Consider the following 19597-nt stretch of genomic DNA (forward strand, 5'->3'; position numbering starts at 1 on the left):
AGCCTGGCGTTCGGGGAATTCCCACAGTGAGGAATCTGCAGTTAGAAGTCTCCATCAGAAACAGCCAAGCTTGGCCAATGCAGGTCACTTCTGAACGAGAGCATTAGAGATGGCGTCATGTTTGAAATACTACAACGCACTCTACACAGAATCTTCAACCTGAACACCACATATATAAACAATAAAGCATAGAGATGTGTTATAGCTGATTGGCAACGTGCTCACACAATACCCACCAAGACAAACGAAACACCACCATACCTAAGCACGCAATAAGAAAGAACTCTGAACACAGGACCAGCGAAATCCCAAATATGCAATTAATTAGCTATTGTGGTTACCTATTGTATAAACAGTTGCCATGCAATAAGTACTTGTACCAACCAAGGAACTACACAAGCAATTTAGTACTGCCGCCAGCTTTATTAACTGGAAAACAAAGTCACCACCTCTTTAAACGAACATAGTCAGATGCATATAATCCAAATAAAAGTAAGGTCCATAATGGAAACATTTAAAAAATCATATCCAGAATAACTAAAAGCTCTGGAATGAACACTATAGCGGTTGACGCAGACTTCAGATGTGAAGTATAGCATTTACTTACTAAAAACTATGCATCTTAAACCTGGCACAGTTTGCAGGCAGAGTTTACGTGCCTTCTGATTCTGGGTATTTGAGACAAACAAAACCCACATGCTTTAATCTGGATTTATCTGCAAATAAAATACTTTAGATTTGTGTACATTTGATTAAATGCACTGTTGGTGATGGTGCTTCTTATGTGCACATATAGTTGTGCAAGCTTCCATTTAGGTAAAATATTTATAATTTCTTTTTTTTTTTAAACTAGGCTAGTTTTACATAAAAATTCAAATGTCTTCAAAAATCGCTCTTGAAACTATAATGTTTTTAACTAAAGATATTGCCCTCTGTAACTATCTTCAATTTACTCAAACACAAATCAATTTAAATAGTATCAAAGTGTGGAACTCCAAATCTAGTCCGCAAGTTAAAAATAAATGTATGAATAAGTTCCTTCCTTGAATCCCATTTTCTGGGCTCCATATTACCACTTGTTCCACAGGGTTTATAGGAACTCGCTACAGGTAATAAACTAACATGAGGATGCGACAGCAGTCTGACACACAGATGTCAATTATTAAAAATCATGTAGAAGGTTGAAAGTACTCCATGGATGGGAAGTATGTGCTAGCTTGCCAATGTTTGCATATCTCAGGCCTGCCCTGATGGTTACCCTGTTTGGATGCACTAAATGTGTAACACCATCCACAGACTAGGGAGGTAACTGCCACCTTTTGCAAGCTTTAGAAATCAGCAAGAAACTTTTGTTTAGTGATACAGGTCTTTTACGTGTACGTAATTTACCAGCCCACCTTGGAAAATAAGAGTGGTCATCCAGGACTTGAGTTTTTAACTCCCATTTCAGGATGCATACTGTAGGTAGCATGTTCATGTTTGTTGTGTGTCTGAAGGACCATGTGTATAGTAAATGGAGTTTTATTTCCCCCTGCAGTTTTATGAAGTGCAAACTCGACCCGAATGTATTGAAACACTTTAAACAAGCACCAGTTATATTACACAACGTCACATTGTTTTTTTTTTTTTAAAGGCACAGTGAATTAAGCGATTTGCCCTAATCACAGGATGTTGGGCCGACGCAGACATTCGAAACTGGTTCTCCAGTTCCAAACTCTACAGCTCTTGCCTTAAGAGATAGAGTAATTAACTTTGATTGTTTAGGCATCTTTGCTTGAAACTCACAGAACAGAATATAGATTCAGACTATCTGTTCTATATTTGAAATATAGGATATATAAGTTTTCAAACTTTTTGTTGTATCAACTACTTTCACAGATAATTGCCTTTCGTGGACATGAAGAGAATCAAATGTGCATACGCTAATAGACCTGATGTTATGTTAAACGTTTTATAGAGCGCACAGCTACCCAAGACGGATAGGTTAGTCAGTTATTTGGATTTGGAATGATAGCAGAAGGATAGAGGAGGAAAAAAGGTTTGTATGTATATAGCGCGTGTTACCCCTGATGTGGTGTTGAAGCACGCTACTACGGAAGCCCAGACAGGATTAGTGGTGAATTCGTATTGTGAAATATGAAAGTAATCTCAGTGGTGGATATTAGTCAGTTATTTGGAGTGAGAAGGACAGAGGAGGGATAAAAAGGGGAGAAAGGTTTGCATTCATATAGCACTTGTTACCCCTGATGGGGTGTAGAAGCACGCCACTCGGAACCCATAAAGTATTAGTGGCGAATTAGTATAGTTCAATATGGAATTTGAGAAGTGAACATGTTAGTCTGTTTTTTTTATTGAAAAGGATAGTGGATGGATAAAAGAGTGAAGGATTTTTTTGTTTGTTTTGTTTTAGGTCTTAGCAGTAGGAGGAGGCTTTTGGATGAGTAAAAAAGAGTTTGAGGGGAGGCGCATGTATAGGTCAAGGGGGCCATGTATAGGTCAGGGGGGGGCCATGTATAGGTCAGGGGGGGGCATGTATAGGTATGGGGGGGGCCCATGTATAGGTCAGGGGGGGCGCATGTATAGGTCAGGGGGGGCGCATGTATAGGTCAAGGGGGGGCGCATGTATAGGTCAAGGGGGGCGCATGTATAGGTCAAGGGGGGGCGCATGTATAGGTCAAGGGGGGCGCATGTATAGGTCAAGGGGGGGCGTATGTATAGGTCAAGGGGGGGCGCATGCATAGGTCAAGGGGGGGGCGCATGTATAGGTCAGGGCGGGCGCATGTATAGGTCAGGGGGGGCGCATGTATAGGTCAGGGGGGGCGCATGTATAGGTCAAGGGGGGGCGCATGTATAGGTCAAGGGGGGGCGCATGTATAGGTCAAGGGGGGGCGCATGTATAGGTCAAGGGGGGGCGCATGTATAGGTCAAGGGGGGGCGCATGTATAGGTCAAGGGGGGGCGCATGTATAGGTCAAGGGGGGGCGCATGTATAGGTCAAGGGGGGGCGCATGTATAGGTCAAGGGGGGGCGCATGTATAGGTCAAGGGGGGGCGCATGTATAGGTCAAGGGGGGGCGCATGTATAGGTCAAGGGGGGGCGCATGTATAGGTCAGGGGGGGCGCATGTATAGGTCAGGGGGCGCAAGTATAGGTCAGGGGGCGCAAGTATAGGTCAGGGGGCGCAAGTATAGGTCAGGGGCGCAAGTATAGGTCAGGGGGCGCAAGTATAGGTCTGGGGGCGCAAGTATAGGTCAGGGGGCGCAAGTATAGGTCAGGGGGCGCAAGTATAGGTCAGGGGGCGCAAGTATAGGTCAGGGGGCGCAAGTATAGGTCAGGGGGCGCAAGTATAGGTCAGGGGGCGCAAGTATAGGTCAGGGGGCGCAAGTATAGGTCAGGGGGCGCAAGTATAGGTCAGGGGGCGCAAGTATAGGTCAGGGGGCGCAAGTATAGGTCAGGGGGCGCAAGTATAGGTTGCAGTGAATGTATTGGTCGGGTGCATGTATTGGTCGAAGGGTGTATGTATAAGCCAGGGGCGCATGTATTGTAATTGCATTTTTTGGAGATTTCATTCTTTCATTGTAGAACTCAGTGATGCCATAGAATGACATCACTGAGAAATTCTGTGAAGAGAGTCAGTTGATGAAGCTGGAGGTTGCTGTACACTTGTGAAGATGTACTTCCATGAATAAAGGCTTTTATTCATTAACCACTGCCTCTGTGGTTACTACATTTTACGGCGACGAGGATGGGATTCAAACCCACGCGTGCATAGCATGAATATCTGCTGGTGGTATTAGACCAAAGAAAAGTATTGTAAAAGCGATTATAGATGCTCCTCAACCATCAGATAAGGACTTGTTAAAATCATTTCTTGGTCTAGCCGAGTACTGTTCAAAGTTTGTACCTAACTTCTCGAATACCATGGAACCTATGAGAATGTTATTAAAAAAAGGAGTGTCATTTGATTGGAATGCTTCATGTGAAGGCAGCATTTGAAAATGTCAAAACATCTTTGGTTACTGCACCTACCTTGGCTCATTTTGATGTGTCAAGAAAAACAGTATTGACGACCGATGCTAGTAATGTGGGGTTGGGTGCTGTTTTGACTCAAAGAACAGCTGATGGAGAAAGCGTGATTGGGTTTGCGTCATGACGCTTGCAGGGAGCAGAGGGATCTTACTCAGCTATTGAGAAGGAGGCTTTGGGTTGCTGTTGGGCGATAAATCATTTTAAGTTTTATTCATGGGGATTGCCTTTCGTCTTAAGGACTGATCACAAGCCCTTAGTGCACATTTTCAAAGGAGGAAAAGGTCTTGAAGGAAATATTACTCCACGAATCTCTAGATGGTTGATATCAGTAATGGATTACAATTTTTCAATTGATTTGGTTAGGGGCAACAAGAATGTCATAGATAATTGCTTGTCACGCATGCCAGTTGAAGAAGAAGAGGATTTTTCCTTGGTTTCTGAAGTGGAATCCATGCATTATCAATTATTTAGATTTAGCCTTAAAACAAGAAGAGTGGAATGAAGCCTTGAGTAGTGATAGGGAGTACATGGAGCTCAAGGACGTCATACGTGATGGTTGGAAAGATGTGATGACTTTGAATGAAGAATTAAAGAAATATTTGAAGGTCAAAGATCAGTTGAGTATTCAAATGGATAAAGTCTTGAGATGTAATTGTGTAGTTCCACCTAGGGTGTTGAGAGGTAAATTAGTCAAACTTGTACACAAAGGACACTTAGGGAGAAGGATGTGCAAAAGAAGATTGAGACAGACTTTTTGGTGGCCTGAAATGGATAGAGAGGTAGAAGAGGTTGTAAAAGATTGTCAAGCGTGCAGTAATAGCGACAAATGTAGAGTGATCCGACAACCACCACTGGGTTGTGTAGGTGTTCCTAATAGACCCTGGGAGAAATTAGGGATTGATTTTTTGGGTCCAATTGAGAGGTTAGGTGTAAGGAGTAGATTCTTAATCGTTTTAGTCGATTACCATAGTAAATGGTTTTTAGTGAAATCTGTAGAACATATTACGTCAGAAGTTGTAATTGAATTTCTGAGCAATGCATTTTTGGAAGAAGGAATACCTAAGTGTTTGGTTACGGACAATGGAGTTCAACTAGTTTCCACTGTGATGACAAGATTTCTTTCAGGATTGGGTATCAAGCATGAAAGGGTGGAGTTATTCAGACCACAGGCAAATGGACTGGTTGAGCGAGTTAATCGCATCATAGTGGATAATATTCAATTATTTTTGAGTAATGGTTTAAAGTGGAAAGAGGAACTAGACAAAATGATCTGGGCTCACAGGGTGACTCCCCATTCTGTCACAGGTGTATCACTTTTTGTGGCTTTAAAAGGAAGAGAACCGGCAACCAAAGAATCTCCTGTGTGGTTGCAAAAGAAAGATCGGGTCTGGGTGGATCGAGACCTAATTGCAGAAAGAGTTAAGGGGTCTCAAGAAAGGAATAAGAATCATTATGACAGAAGAAAAGGGGTGAAGGATGTTAAAATCATTATTGGTGACTGGGTGGTTACAAAGAAAATGGGATTTGTGAGAAAAGGTGAAAGCAAATTTTCCAGACCACAAAGAGTAATAAAAGTAATGAACTCAGTAGTAACTCTTGATGATGGTAAAATGTGGAGCATGGGTAATTTATGTAAAATTGATGCCCCAAATTATATTGAGTAACTTATGCAAAATTGAGGTTTCAAATTCTATTGAGTGATTATGTTGTTATTTATTTTAATTATTTCTTATTATGAATTTTAATATGTATAATTTTTTATGTTTTATTGCAATTCCTTGTGAGGGGGGAGATGTGTGGAGATTTCATTCTTTCATTGTAGAACTCAGTGATGCCTTAGAATGACATCACTGAGAGAGTAAGTTGATGAAGCTGGAGGTTGCTATACACTTGTGAAGATGTACTTCCATGAATAAAGGCTTTTATTAATTAACCACTGCCTCGGTGGTTACTACACATTTATATAGCGCTTACTACCCCTGAGGAGGCGTCAAAGCGCTTTTTCAGCGAGTAGCAAGCTACTCCGGGCCCCATAGAGGATTAGTGTTGAATTCGTATAGTGAAACATGCAAGTACATTTTAAGTGGGGGATCGGTTAGTCAGTTATTTGGATTTGGAATGATAGCAGAAGGACAGAGGAGGAAAAAAGGTTTGTATTTATATAGCACGTGTTACCCCTGATGGGGTGTTGAAGCACGCTACTACAGAAGCCCATAAAGGATTAGTGGTGAATTAGTATGGTGAAATATTAAAGTAATCTCAGTGGTGGATATTAGTCCGTTATTTGGAGTGAGAAGGACAGCAAAGGGATAAAAGGGGAAGAAAGGTTTGCATTCATATAGCACTTGTTACCCCTGATGGGGTGTTGAAGCACGCCACTCCGGAACCCATAAAGGATTAGTGGTGAATTAGTATAGTTGAATATGGAATTTGAGAAGTGAACATGTTCGTCTGTTAATTTTGATTGAAAAGGATAGTGGATGGATAAAAGAGTGAAGGATTTTTTTTTTGTTTTTAGGTCTTAGCAGTAGGAGGAGGCTTTTGGATGAGTTAAAAGGAGTTTTGGAGGGGAGGAGTCAGAGGGAAGAGTTTAGAAAGGTTTGTTTTGGGGATAGGTCAGGGGGGTCGCAAGCAGCCCCTGGGCTGTACTTTGAGTATCCCCGATATAGCCTGTACCTTCGTGGCCCTTGATTCCTAATATGAAAACTACAACATATTTAGAGCACTGCTGCACACTTATTATTTCGCCTACTTCCAAAGGAGCACATGACGCAATTCTTTCACGCTCTCCACCGGATATCTATTGAGAAACGGTTGAAGATCAAACCTCTCAGCACCATTCACAAAGCTACTCAAGGAAAAGTTCCAATGCATCTCCAACTAATGTTCAAATGATACTCACAAAACGGACACTACACTCTACACTATCTCCAAGAATTATTAAACCCTGCTATAAAAAGAATCTATGGCATATTTGCATATTCGGTCCAGTTTGCAAGGCTCTGTATCTCGCTGACAGACAAAATACGGAATATACAAGAAGACTGGACTTCAGAAAGGACCTAAAAGCCTGACTCTTTCAGAGATAACCTTCCACACTACTGCAAAAGTGGCACTGAAAACTAACGCTCTCTCAGGCTTATGGACACCATTTTAAAGCACTAACACAGACGAATAGTCACAATACAGAGAAGGCAAACAAAGTAATTTCCAGCTAAACCTAAGAAATAACTATGCTCACTTGAATTTCTTCTGGTTTACCCACACAAAAGTATACTATAAAGAAGTAGAATTTTACCGGGCTGCATGTAAATAACTTCCCCACAGCAATCTCAAACTATGCCACTCTCTGTAAGACATACTATCAACCTAAATATAACTGGATCTTAGCCAACACCCTGTATGACGTGAATGTTGTGACACTTTAACGAATTAGGAGTCCACTCGAACGAAGTCAATGTTGCAAGATGAGCAGACACCCGTAGGTGAAGAGGTTCTACTATACACAGCAGGTTTATTGTAACACTAACATTATCCCCCTGCAGGTCTGGCTCCAGACTGATCATCCCTTACTCAATGCCAACATAAGGAGGAAGACTAATACAATGCATCCTGGCAGATCCCCCCCCGCCCCCCCCCCTACTTCCACAGCAGTGGCCATTCCCAGCAACATAAGCCAAGGTGGGCACCCTTCTGCTGTGAACCACTCAAAACGTTTTGAAAGGAAGAAACCACATATAACCAGGAATCTGCAGAGATATTTTTATCCACCAGCCTACGATAAACCTGCAGGGCTATCTCAAACTGTTTTCATCCACCACACTGTTAAGCGCTGCACTCCCAAAAAGATAAGAGCAGCACTCTGGTCACTAAGGCATGTCACCAAAATGCTTCCCAGTCTCAGGCATAATACAACATCCTTACAAACAAGCAGTCTAGTACGGCTAATTGGCCAGGCAGATGCTTTGGCAACCCACAAAGGGTTATACCATGTGCTAGTTCCATGATACAATACAATTGTTCTGAAAAAAAGACATACTAGCCGGCAATTCTGTGAAATGTAAGAATGGCTTACCTTTCGCCCGTCACTTGCATGGCAGTTCACATTTAAAGGCGTCAGCAAAGCCATGAGCTTCTCTTCATTCCCACTCCTGCAAAATGTGGGAAGCAACAAATACATTTCAGTCAGGACATTTTTCAAGTAGGACATTTTTCCAGTGTTTACATTTTTTAATCACTGCTTCATATGAACATTCACGCAACCGCAGAAAACAAGCTACAAGATTGTCCATTTCACAATTCGCCTGAATTCGCCTGCGGTGCCTTTAAGATTCATTTCCCTTTCTCTCGGTGCATGCTGCTATGGATACTTAAACCTGCCAAGGCAGGCCTGTACCTTTAAATATCTCTTACTCGCACTCCCCTCTCCCCTACTTGCCGCTTCTCCCTTCGCACAGAGCTATTTCCTGAAAGCTGCTTTCATCTGAATATGCATGCAATTATTAATGTATTCAATGTGTGCGCAGGATACTACAGGGTTGCAAATCATCGGGCATAAACATCAAACCAGGTCACCTAAAAGCAAATGCGTTCAGCGCGCTATTTGAAGAGCACCCACTGACGAAAGAACCCACATAAGGCTTTTCGTGTTATTCCTTTAAACTCGGCTATGCCCTCTGAGGACAAGATGCGCGTTGGGAGCCTCTATGCGTTAAGGGTTAAGGACAGAGAAAAGGAAAGACAGACAACGTGCTCTCAGGCGCACAGCCGTGTAACGTTAACCTCCTAACCACCATATTGATGCGCTGTTTCAGCAGCGACCAAGCTCTGTCCTCAGCGGACCACAAAGGCGACAATAATGCGAGCCCCAGAACCCGTCTGCCAATGGACCGAAAGCGAAATGCTGGCAGTCAATTTGAACTGACAGCGCATAGGCATCCCTCCGCCCCCTTGCCTTCTCAAACCCTTTGTATTCAAAGAAACAAGCACTCACCTAGCAGCTTCCAGGAGTTCGTCCTTCTTGTATTCACCTAGGTGATTGCAAAATATCATGCTGTTAGCATCTGGTATTAAACGGATTAAGAAATGCAGTTGCAGACAAATATGAGAATTGAACAGGGAGCTCGAGACAGAGGAATGATAAAAAGCCCACACCCCACTGGATGATGGAGCCGTGACGTTCGGCAGCCTGTGAAGGCAGCATCATCAGTGCCTTGGAGACGGGCACAAAATTGACGCAGCTCCTTGTCCAATCCACTCTTGAAATGGCTTTCTTCAGACAACCAATGAATGCTAAAACCTATGTCCAGAAGCACATTCGCTTTGATATCAGCGTGCCAGCCGAAGACAATGTCCCCTCCCCCTCCACGCGCAACCCTGCCTCTCGTACTACACTCGTAAAGCAGGAGGATCGCCGAGACAAAAACATGGCACGGGGAGGTTTTACCGAATTAAATCATTTTAAAACATACACAATACATACGTTTCGTAATTTCCGGAGCATAACATTAAATGCATGGGCACTATAGCGGTTAATAGCGGAGGAACACATCAAATTATCAACTGCTCTAGATATTTACATGTTTTAATGCAAACTATGCAGTATAAAGATGCACGCGCTGCAATAGAGAAATGGAAAGCGTGACAAGAAATCATAATAAAGCTCTTCGCGGTTTGTTCTTGGGCAACCGTGGTTAACAAGGGGCTATAATTGTAAAGCTATGTTGGCGCGCTTCGTTGCCCAACCAAAGAGAGAAGCATGTAAACAATAATTCACAGACTGGAGCAGAATTAAATACAGTGGCATGCCTTTAATCTGTGACACACGTCGATAAAGCCAACAGGAGTACAGTCATTAGGTCAATCATTTTTGTTGTGTTGAGAATGGAGGTACACTTCACATCGCAGTGCTGTGGAGAAGGAAGGATGGTCCTCACTGCCAAGGACACAATCTGCGTTTGTGACCGCACTGGGCATTTCCAGTAACATTTGATAGTCTAGTGCAGCAAAGCAAGAGATACTCATCACAGCACCAGAACATGAACCACTCACCTTAGTGGCAAGTCCAAGAACGTAGCTATTAATAAGGGGTGTGAAGGGCAAACTGCATTCCCCAATTACAGCTGCCCTTCTATCCAACCAGGAGGTAGACTGGCATTGTCCTTTATTGCTTCAGGGACCACTGCATCTTTACCAGGTCACTAAATACAGAGTAGGGGACCTGTACCAGACATTCAACTCAAAATTTTTCATTTATGTTTATATATTCCAAAAATGTCAGACAACTTTTTAGAAAAAATATAAACTTTAATTATAGGATGACTGAAGCTTAACAAAACTGGAGAAACTCAAATGTTCTCGGATAGTCTCGTGAGTTCTTTAAGACTTGAGCTATCCATGACAGTTGAATTGATCTGAGCCTCCTTACAATTGATGACACGTACACCATGCAGAGGAGCCTCTTGAAAAAAGGGCACTTCAAACCCCAGGTTCTAGCAATCTACTACATAATCTAGAACATGCTACTGCCTAGGAATATCTTAGTAAGGAAATACCTGTAGAATTACATGAAATCAAAGGACATGCTTCTTGATAGACAGAAGCATCTGAAGCAATGGAATATAATGCAAGTCAACCAGCGCTGGTTTCATGTCAGATTTTCAGGACAACCATACAAAATAAATTTACATACAACAAATACAAAATTGGAAGTATTTACATAATCGGTGATTAGTCTGAAAATGCAGCCCTCCTGGACATAGATTAACACAGTGATATTGTGCTGGTTGTTGATCGCAATGACTACCTTATCTTTTGTCAAAAACAACATCCTAATCTTCCTCGATTTGGCCTTCTGGAGACATTAGCTCACCAAATCATTCATAATTGTATCTGCGTCGAGATCAAACCATAACAGTACAAGTTATCTCTCAGGAATCATACTTTTTAAACCCATATATGCACCCACAAATTAACCAAAAAAATAACCATACCATTCTAGTCTTCATAGCAAGGCTATGTGAACATAGGTCTCTTTGCTCATGCATCATGTGTGACTGCTCTAATTTGCTGATGTAGATGAACGAGACTTGTGTTCAGCTCTATTTGGAAGATAGACCTGGAACCATATAAACATCACAGGACACATGGGTAAACCAAAACCACCCTTCACGTCAACAGAAATTCTTATTGGGGCAGTGCCTAACCTCCTGTCCTGTAGATGCCCCCCCCCCCCCGGGGGAAGGGGGGGGGGGTGTCTCCACTTCTCCCAAATATTTTTATGTGGGGTCATTGCCCCAACCAGAGTACCAACCCTGATGCCTATCTCAATGGCATACACCTGCGGAACAGACAATTAATGAACCATGGGTGTGGCAAGCAGTTATACAAACAAACCATGCGGCCCACTGAACTGAAACCTGCTGACTGTGCACAGGCGTGCCACTGCAGGGTGGTCCATACTTGGATCTACCACAACAAGTACTCAGGTTTGTGCCCTAGTAATGCAAGATGCTGCAGACCTGAAGCATAATGGAATGTCTCAGTTGCTGTAGAAGAAAGTGTCTGTTTAGGACATAAACCCTAACCCATCATTAGGTGATATGCCTCATAAGTTTCCTCCTCACACCAATGGTGTGTTGTGTGCTAGAACTCCTTGGAGAGGGAGGAGCTCTTTGAATAGGCACTTTCTATGTGAGCTTTAAGGTGTGGGTGATAGAGCAGAGTGCAATAAAAGGGGAGGGGATGCAAGTTAAAACTACCTCTTGGTGGAACTCAGCTATTTTATTGTGTCTCAAAAGAATAGGATTAAAGGAAAAAAGTAGGGAATAACTTTAACCCTAGTAAGAGTGTGGTCAACATGTTTCGGCACTTTTGTTAACCTTTATTAGGTGTAGGGGCATACATCAGGAGCAGTTTGTAATTAGTCTGCAGAAGAAAATGAGTGAAAATGAATACATAATAATTAAGTGCAAGTACAACAAATGGTTCAGTGATTTGGGGTACGAAGCCACAGCTGTTTTAAATGGAAGTAGCAAGGTTCATGCCTGAACTTGAGGCTCGTCAGGAGGAAGAAAAACATGGCTGCAACTGTGCAGTCTGTTGTTGTGTGAAGCTACTGCTGGGTCATGGCAAATATACCAGTAAGAAGCGTGGCCCACTATATTGAAACCTACAGAGTGCACAGGTGTGCTACTGCATATTGGTACATAGTTATACTGCTCTTGCCAGAGGTCCATGTCGGTGGTGCCCGTGACAATGCCAAAACCTGGAGTGGGAGACCTATCTCATGGTCTTGCATGTAGGTAAGACCAACTGTTAGCAGGGAGTACAACATTGACGACAGTGAGGTCCAAGGGGATCATTAACAAGTACATGGTATTTCCATAATACCCACACTACACAGGCTTATTAGCCTAGACCTCTGACTTGGCCTACTTACGTAATTTTTGTACCGACTGCTTACAAGGCTGAGTTGTTGTAAGGCCTACTGGCATTCAGGTCCCTGAGGAGCTCATGGGTCCTATGCGGTTGTTTTTTTGCAGCGATGGTAGCCGTAATGGTCCCTCCCATGTATCAGTCACCCTGGAGAGGAGATCATGAGAGGGCAGCCAGTATTTTACATTCTGGATTTACTCCTACGCCGTTGGCTAATTAATTCAACTACATGACGACTGTCACTAAGACACAAGTCCGCCAGGTCCTATTCTCGGAGGCAGTAGGGCACCCAAAAACCATACCAAAACCGCAGACTGCAAGATCCTCAGATCACACAATGGACGCCATCCTAAAAGAACTTCCCATCATCGATACCACAATGACTGCTATTGATGATAAAATGTTTTCCCTTAACGTCGAAGGTAAATTCCATACACCAAGATATTTCTGTGCTTCAGATGCACATAAGATTCCATTGCTCAGAGGTTCGACGAGGTGGAGTACAATTATGTGCAATTGTCCGATTGGGGGGTGAGACATTGAATACTTGCGCCATAATGTCAATGACATTGAAGACAGGACCCAACGTGATAACCTTTGTATTTATTGCGTCCTGGAAGCTGCTGAAGGGGATGATATCCTGAGATTCTTACTGACCGCACTACCAGACTTGTCAAATTTCCTTAGCAGAGCCCCATGGATTTCAGAGAGCACACGGGGAGATAAGCGAAATCTATTATTAGATGTGCTTTATGCCACTATCATGTGAGCGCGATCCTTCTAGAAGGCAAATGGAATAAGGGTCCATATCCTTTCCAGTGGATTATTATGTGGATGCTAATGTCAAACGTAAGAAGTTCCTCGCACTGGGCATAAGATTGCAACAATGGGATCTGAAGTTTGGATTACTAGACCCAGCATATATGGTAGTTACTATGGATGGTAAGACAAGAGAATTCTTTCACCCAGCTGAGACAGTCTTTTTTGGATGGCCTACTTGAATCAACAATGGACATGACGGTTTACCACATCTTGCCCATTAAACCGAGATGACTCTGGCTTGGATACATGATTGACCTCCTTTAAAGTACCTGAAAAGGAATGGTTCGTCCATGCACAAATAAGACAGGGCAGCCTGCATCAAGCTGGGAAGACATAGCACAGAGACAAATCCTCTGCACCAATGAAGCCCTCAACTACACCTGAGATTGGTGGTGGTGTACCTTGCTGAAGCAAATACCTTCCTTATAGGGTGTTGCTTATGTTAGCTGCCCTTTGGTTCTCTTTTTATGGCTACATCAGCTCAGTTTTCCTGAATTCTGTAAATGGCCTATAACTTTAGCCCCAAAGACTTTATTCGTGCAAAGTACCATATTTCGTACATGGGACTACCTACTGACACGTTCAGGGTTTGTCACATGTCTGCATATCGCTTTCCCTTCTCTCCGTTTCGCAGTCAGGCTTTGATGTGACTATCACATGTAGATCATAGGTTCAACACCCCCATTAATACACCTCTAAATCTTGAATTTTGATATCTATCTTCAGTCATATGTGTTTATCCGCAGAGTGAGGACCTCGACCAGTGCTGAGTGGTATAGTGGTTAGCCCAGGACTACAGTTTTAGGTTTATACTTTCCCAATACTCAAAGATTTTCAGAGATGCCCACTACCAGATCTCCTTTGCGCAGTTTAATTTAGATCAGACCAGCCTAGATTGTTTTCTCTGCTTATTGCCCTGATCAGCCCCACATTCCCTTATTGTTACAAAAAACAATAGTCTTAGACCAATCAATTTAGAAATGAATCTATTCAAAGTGATAATCCTTGAACCTATTCAGAGCTTACTATGTGTCAGCTCATAAACGTATATAAATCCTAGGATTCTTTACCAGAAACATGAAGTGCAGTAGAACAATGGTTATCATTACCATGTGTTTAAATAAAAAACGAAGGACTGAGGTTAAACAAGCCTCTTAGGGTCATAAAGGAGAGACTCCCGCCATGCCTGACCCTAAGATGGCGGTCTGGCTTTGAACAAAGACGATTGAGAGAGACTCCCCCCAGCTCCTGACTCGCTGCCTTGTTCACAGCGGTAGAGAATCAATATAGCGGGACCGGCACCCTGTCTGATCACCACGCAAGGTCAGGAGCACCCCACAAACATGATTCTATTGACCGCTTGCACACCCTGCCAAGGAGCCCCGACGCTCATTCAAAATGGCGCCCATCGGTCGGCGGAGATTCATAATGGTCAGTAAAATACACAGAGCCGACGCTGCACATCATCTGCCATGGCTTGTGGGGAAGGCTTCCACTTGCGAAATCGCTAAGTAACCTATCGAGGGAACGAAGCTTCACTGGAGGAATCACCGGAACAAACCCCAAAGTGTCATGCTGCAACTCGGGACCCTCCAGGTGCGTGAGAATTGAGGGGGGGGGGGGGGGGAGAGACCAGAGAATGTAGTTTTGACAGTGGTGGTAATGGGGTGCGAAGGCTGAGCAATTGCGCACGCAGGGTAGATGCTTTGCGTGCAGTCCGGGAGAAACGCTGCATGGAGGGACCGCTTCTGAAACCCTTGAGGACTGTTATGGTAGAATGCCTGACCCTAAAATGGTGGTCTCATAACGACGTGGGTCATAATGCTACACTGGCTTCCCTCCAGCTGTCTCTTGGAGTCCAGGGTCCTGATGTTTCTTCCAGGATTTTTAGCACCGTGCTTTTCATCCAACTTTAGAACTGGTGGCAACTAGAACTAGCCACTGAGCCATGGAGACTAACAGACTTGACCTGCCTGACTAAGATGGCTGCCAAAACCACATCACTCCTACCCTGCCATCCTCGCAAGCGCCTACCACCCGTCTTTAGTTTCTAACCTTCTGATCCCCTCCTGAGCCTCACTCCTCTCTGGTGGAGCCCTAAATGCATACATGGCCGCTTCCCGGTGGAGCTGCACCGACGGCAATAGGGGAGATTGGCCCTGGAACAACGCTATGGCCATCACCTACCCAGCCGATCGCAGACATTTGTCTCGTTTTCTTCCCCGCTGCTGTCAGCTTCCTGTGGATTACCTGCTGTCCTATCCTGACTTTCGGGTTTGCTAATTTACACCTGTATTGTCTGTTTATCCTTCTGATCCCCTCCTGATCCTCACTCTTCTCTGGCGGAGCCCTAAACGCATACATGGCCGCTTCCCCGGTGGGGTGGTACCGACAGCTATAGGGGAGACTGGCCCTGGCTCACCGCTATGGCCGTCACCTACCCAGCCGGATCACTGACATTTGTCTCGTTTTCTTCTCCGTTGCGGTCTCCTTCCTGTGGATTAACTCTACCCCTGGTCTCTCCTATCCTGACTTTCGTGTTTGCTAATTTACTCCTGTTTTGTTTATTTATCCATTATGTAACTTCTGTGAAACCTTTGTAACTTGTAACTCGCTGGGTCCTTATGTAAAGCGCTCTGATACCTTCGGGTCTAGCCAGCGCTATATAAAACTCAAGTAAATAAAAAAATAAAATAAAAAATAGAAAAAGAGTAGAAATATAGAAATGAGTGTAAAGAAGTGCTAAAAAATACAAAGGAGTCAAGAGGACTCGAAGTTGGTCAAACAGAAGACTTAGAGCATATATTTACATACATTTACAAAAACTATTAGGTATACAGTTCAATGAAACCTGGCCATATTTAACAAACAGTCATTTTTAAATTATATATTTTTGCAAAAGAAGTTAAATTTTTCTTGCCAGGGATAAAGGTAGTGGGAGCAATGGTCCAGATGCGTTAAGGGAATAGCGTCAACGTTTCGATCAGACTATCGACCCGAGAGGGAAATTAATGCCTCGACCATGCGGATCGTCTTCAGGACAGGGGGAGGGGTGACCCTTGTAAAGTACCTCCACACTGAATGGGTCCTGAGTTTTCCCAAAAGTTCCCGAATAAGGCTCGTGGGGATTCCGGTTGCTGGTGCTAATACAATCCAAAGCGTGATGGTAATCGTACGGCCTGTAAAAACGTGGCCAGTGGTTTACTTCAACAATCCGATAATTAGTTACAGCAGTCTGACACAGCTAGAGCAGTCTGGTCGGGAAGGTTTCTCTTTTAACTACTTGGGCGCACACCCCAGCCTGTCGCGAGCACGCCTCCTTCTGGCTACTAGCATGTCCCAGCCGCCGCGGTTACAGCGGGCTGCCTCTCCTCTGAGCTGGATTCGCTGGCGGGGGCGGGGTGGGGGGCGGTTCATAGGTTCCGTCTGCGCTCGGAGCAATATTACATATCGCATTATATAGGCATCCATTATCGTGTTTTGCAACAGGGAAAACTTGCTGCACGTCACAGGAACATATTGCTCAAAATTCGATCGTACACAACTTGCAATCGTAGGAATCGTGCGCATTAAAACCTCTTTATCAACGCGATTGGCTGATGTTGAAGTCTGGTATGCAACAACTGGTTCAAATATGTTATCTCAATGTTTCACGCTTTATTACAAATGTAAGCCATTGTTCTTTGTAATATCAATACATCTAAGTCATGTAAATACCACACCTATTGCATTACAATGCTAAAGATGTCACATTTGCGAAAGTTAAAACTATTGGCATTATAAATGACAAAGCTATTCATTTCGCTATTCTCAAAAACCAACACAAATAAAAAATTTGTCATTTACAATACTAATAGCTCAAACTTTCCTAATGCGAGACCTATTGCATTGCAAATGCTTGTTGTAAATGTATGTAAATATATGCTCTTCATCTTCTGTTTGACCAACTTCGAGTCCTCTTGACTCCTCTGTATTTTTGAGCACTTCTTTCCACTTATTTCTATATTTCTACTCTCCTTTATGACCCTCAGAGGTTTATTTAACCTCAGTTCTTCGTTTTTTCAATAAACACATGGTAATGACAACCATTGTTGTACTGCACTTCCTGTTTCTGGTAAAGAATCCTACGATTTATGTACGTTTATGAGCTGACACATAGTAAGCTCTGAATAGGTTCAAGGATTATCACTTTGAATAGATTCATTTCTAAATTGATTGGTCTAGGACCATTGTTTTTTGTAACAATCCTTACCCAGGTCCGTGGACTAATTGGGTCACCCCATTGACTATAATGATGGTCACATTCCCTTATAAGCAGACAACCTATAGGACTTCACTCCATTGGCTAACTTGTACACCCGTCAGACACAAATATGTTACTAGCCATCCAACAAATGTATCACAGTTCCCACCACCCCTATACCATCTCCAGACGGGTACTGATTGTTGGGCACTCAATATCATCGGTGAAAATTTTGTGATTTCCCCTTCTGATTCCAGGAAAGTTTCCCAAATCCTGTCGAACACGTCCAGTATATTATTTAGTGTGTAAGTCACCCTCTTGCATAACGCAGTGCTATGCATTTTCAGTAATCAATCTGTACCAGTATGTGTGATTCCCTGTTCCCAGTGTCGGAGGACACTCAACTTAGCTGCTACTGCTATGTAAGTGCCCAACCGCCTATGTATGTGAACATTCAATTCATCAAAATGTGTTAATCATGCAGAAGTTCCAAGTAGGAAGAAGGGTGTATTGTGATAGAGCTCAATTTATGCAGAGATGGCCATCCCTTGTTCCAGTGAGAAGTAAGTGACGGACAGGGCCATAGGATATGATGAACATCTCAGTAATCTTTCATACATCCCCAGCAATTAGCATGTGCTAATTGTCTAGCTCTCTTCAGTTTTTGGGGAGACCAGTACCAATCGTTCAAGACTTTAAAGAATAGAATTTTTAGCGTAGAGTCTTGAAGCAACCTGTCATGATCGTGTATTAGAGCGGCTCAGGCTTCAGGGCCCAGGCAGTGTCTGACATGTGAAGCTTGCTGAGCAAATCATGGGACCCATGTGCAGTGATTTGAATATAGTCCTATATAACTCAATTGCCATCCCTTTAAACTGACTCCAGGTGCGTAAGTATTTTAAGCACTGGTGGGTTAATGAAGTCATTTGGTGGAGTGCCAAGGGACTAACATAAGCAATGTACTAATTGTTACCACCTTCATTGATCAGTGAGAGCCCAAATTCTGAAAGGTATGAAATGACTTAATCTACGCGTCTTTGCATGTTGGCAATGTGGAAATAGCTCCAGCTATCTCTTCCTCTTTTACCCCACTAAGGCGTGTTTGGTCTTCATTTGACAGGGTAGGCATGCTGAAGTGTTCGAGAAATTCATCAATTCGAAAGAAAGTTCCAGTATGTTCTGGGGTAAAGAGGGCTACATTGAGGAAAAATGGTCCACTATATCTAAAGGGTGCGTCTTAAGTTGGCTATTCACCCCACGTGTGGCATGAATGGTGGTCTTTAAATTCTTCTGGCCAATAAGCTCCCTGTCTTTTCCCCTTGGTCATATCATTGCCAGCATAATCTAACCAAAGCCTTCTCAGCTGGGTCCGTAAAGAAGACATTTAGTCGGAGTTCAGTGCCCTCTACCTCTTTCTTCTATGATGGTGGCGGGTTGTTCACATACTGTCTTCTAGGTCTCTGATCTCAACTTCTAGTATTTGTGGTGTGCTCAATTTCTTTGCTTTGGCTGCATCATGCATCAGTGTTCCTCTCAGGGTTGCCTCACCAGTGACGCACATCCTTCATTATCTGCTACATAAGTACATATGTGTTGTCTGGGCTGGTCTTGTTCCTGGGGATACCTTATAGGCCATTGCCTTCATGCGCCATCTGGTAGTCAGAGTGCTATAAGTCCATGGTCAGATGCACTGGGGAGTGGTCAGTAATGCCACCCTCAAGTGTAACGCTCTGTAGAACATTTGGCAGCAGACCTACTTGCAGTAGGTAATAGTCCATTCTAGATTGGGTTCCATGCAGGCATGAAAATAAGTTCTAATTCCTGTTTGAAGGGTGCCACAAACTCCAAACGTTAAGTAATTCACAATAGCTCATCTGGTCTTGAATCAGAGTTCTATCTGTTTTATTATGTAAATCAGGATGCCTCGATCTGTGCAGGATTGGGTTTGGGGCCAAATTCCATTCCTCTCCAGGGAACACAGGTGTTTTCCCTATGTCTATTGTCTGTCTGGTAAGCCACGCTAGGTAATGTAGTTTATCTGTGTTAGGTGCACAAATCAACCCAAGGAT

General features: G+C 43.3%; 1 protein-coding gene across 5 annotated transcripts in view; it reads right to left on the bottom strand.

Moving 5' to 3' along the window:
• Positions 1-19597, bottom strand: part of LOC144818631 (poly [ADP-ribose] polymerase tankyrase-1) — a 682266-nt gene that overhangs the window by 510509 nt on the left and 152160 nt on the right. For all 5 annotated transcript variants that reach the window (XM_078676238.1, XM_078676237.1, XM_078676236.1 and 2 more), the window contains 2 exons: positions 9021-9057; positions 8103-8178 (listed from right to left, as the gene is read on the bottom strand). In XM_078676238.1, coding sequence (XP_078532364.1) covers positions 8103-8178; positions 9021-9057 — 113 coding nt within the window. The remainder of the gene's footprint in view (positions 1-8102; positions 8179-9020; positions 9058-19597) is intronic.

The sequence above is a fragment of the Lissotriton helveticus genome, chromosome 2_1 (genome assembly GCF_964261635.1).
Source record: "Lissotriton helveticus chromosome 2_1, aLisHel1.1, whole genome shotgun sequence".
In the NCBI taxonomy this organism is placed as follows: Eukaryota; Metazoa; Chordata; class Amphibia; order Caudata; family Salamandridae; genus Lissotriton; species Lissotriton helveticus.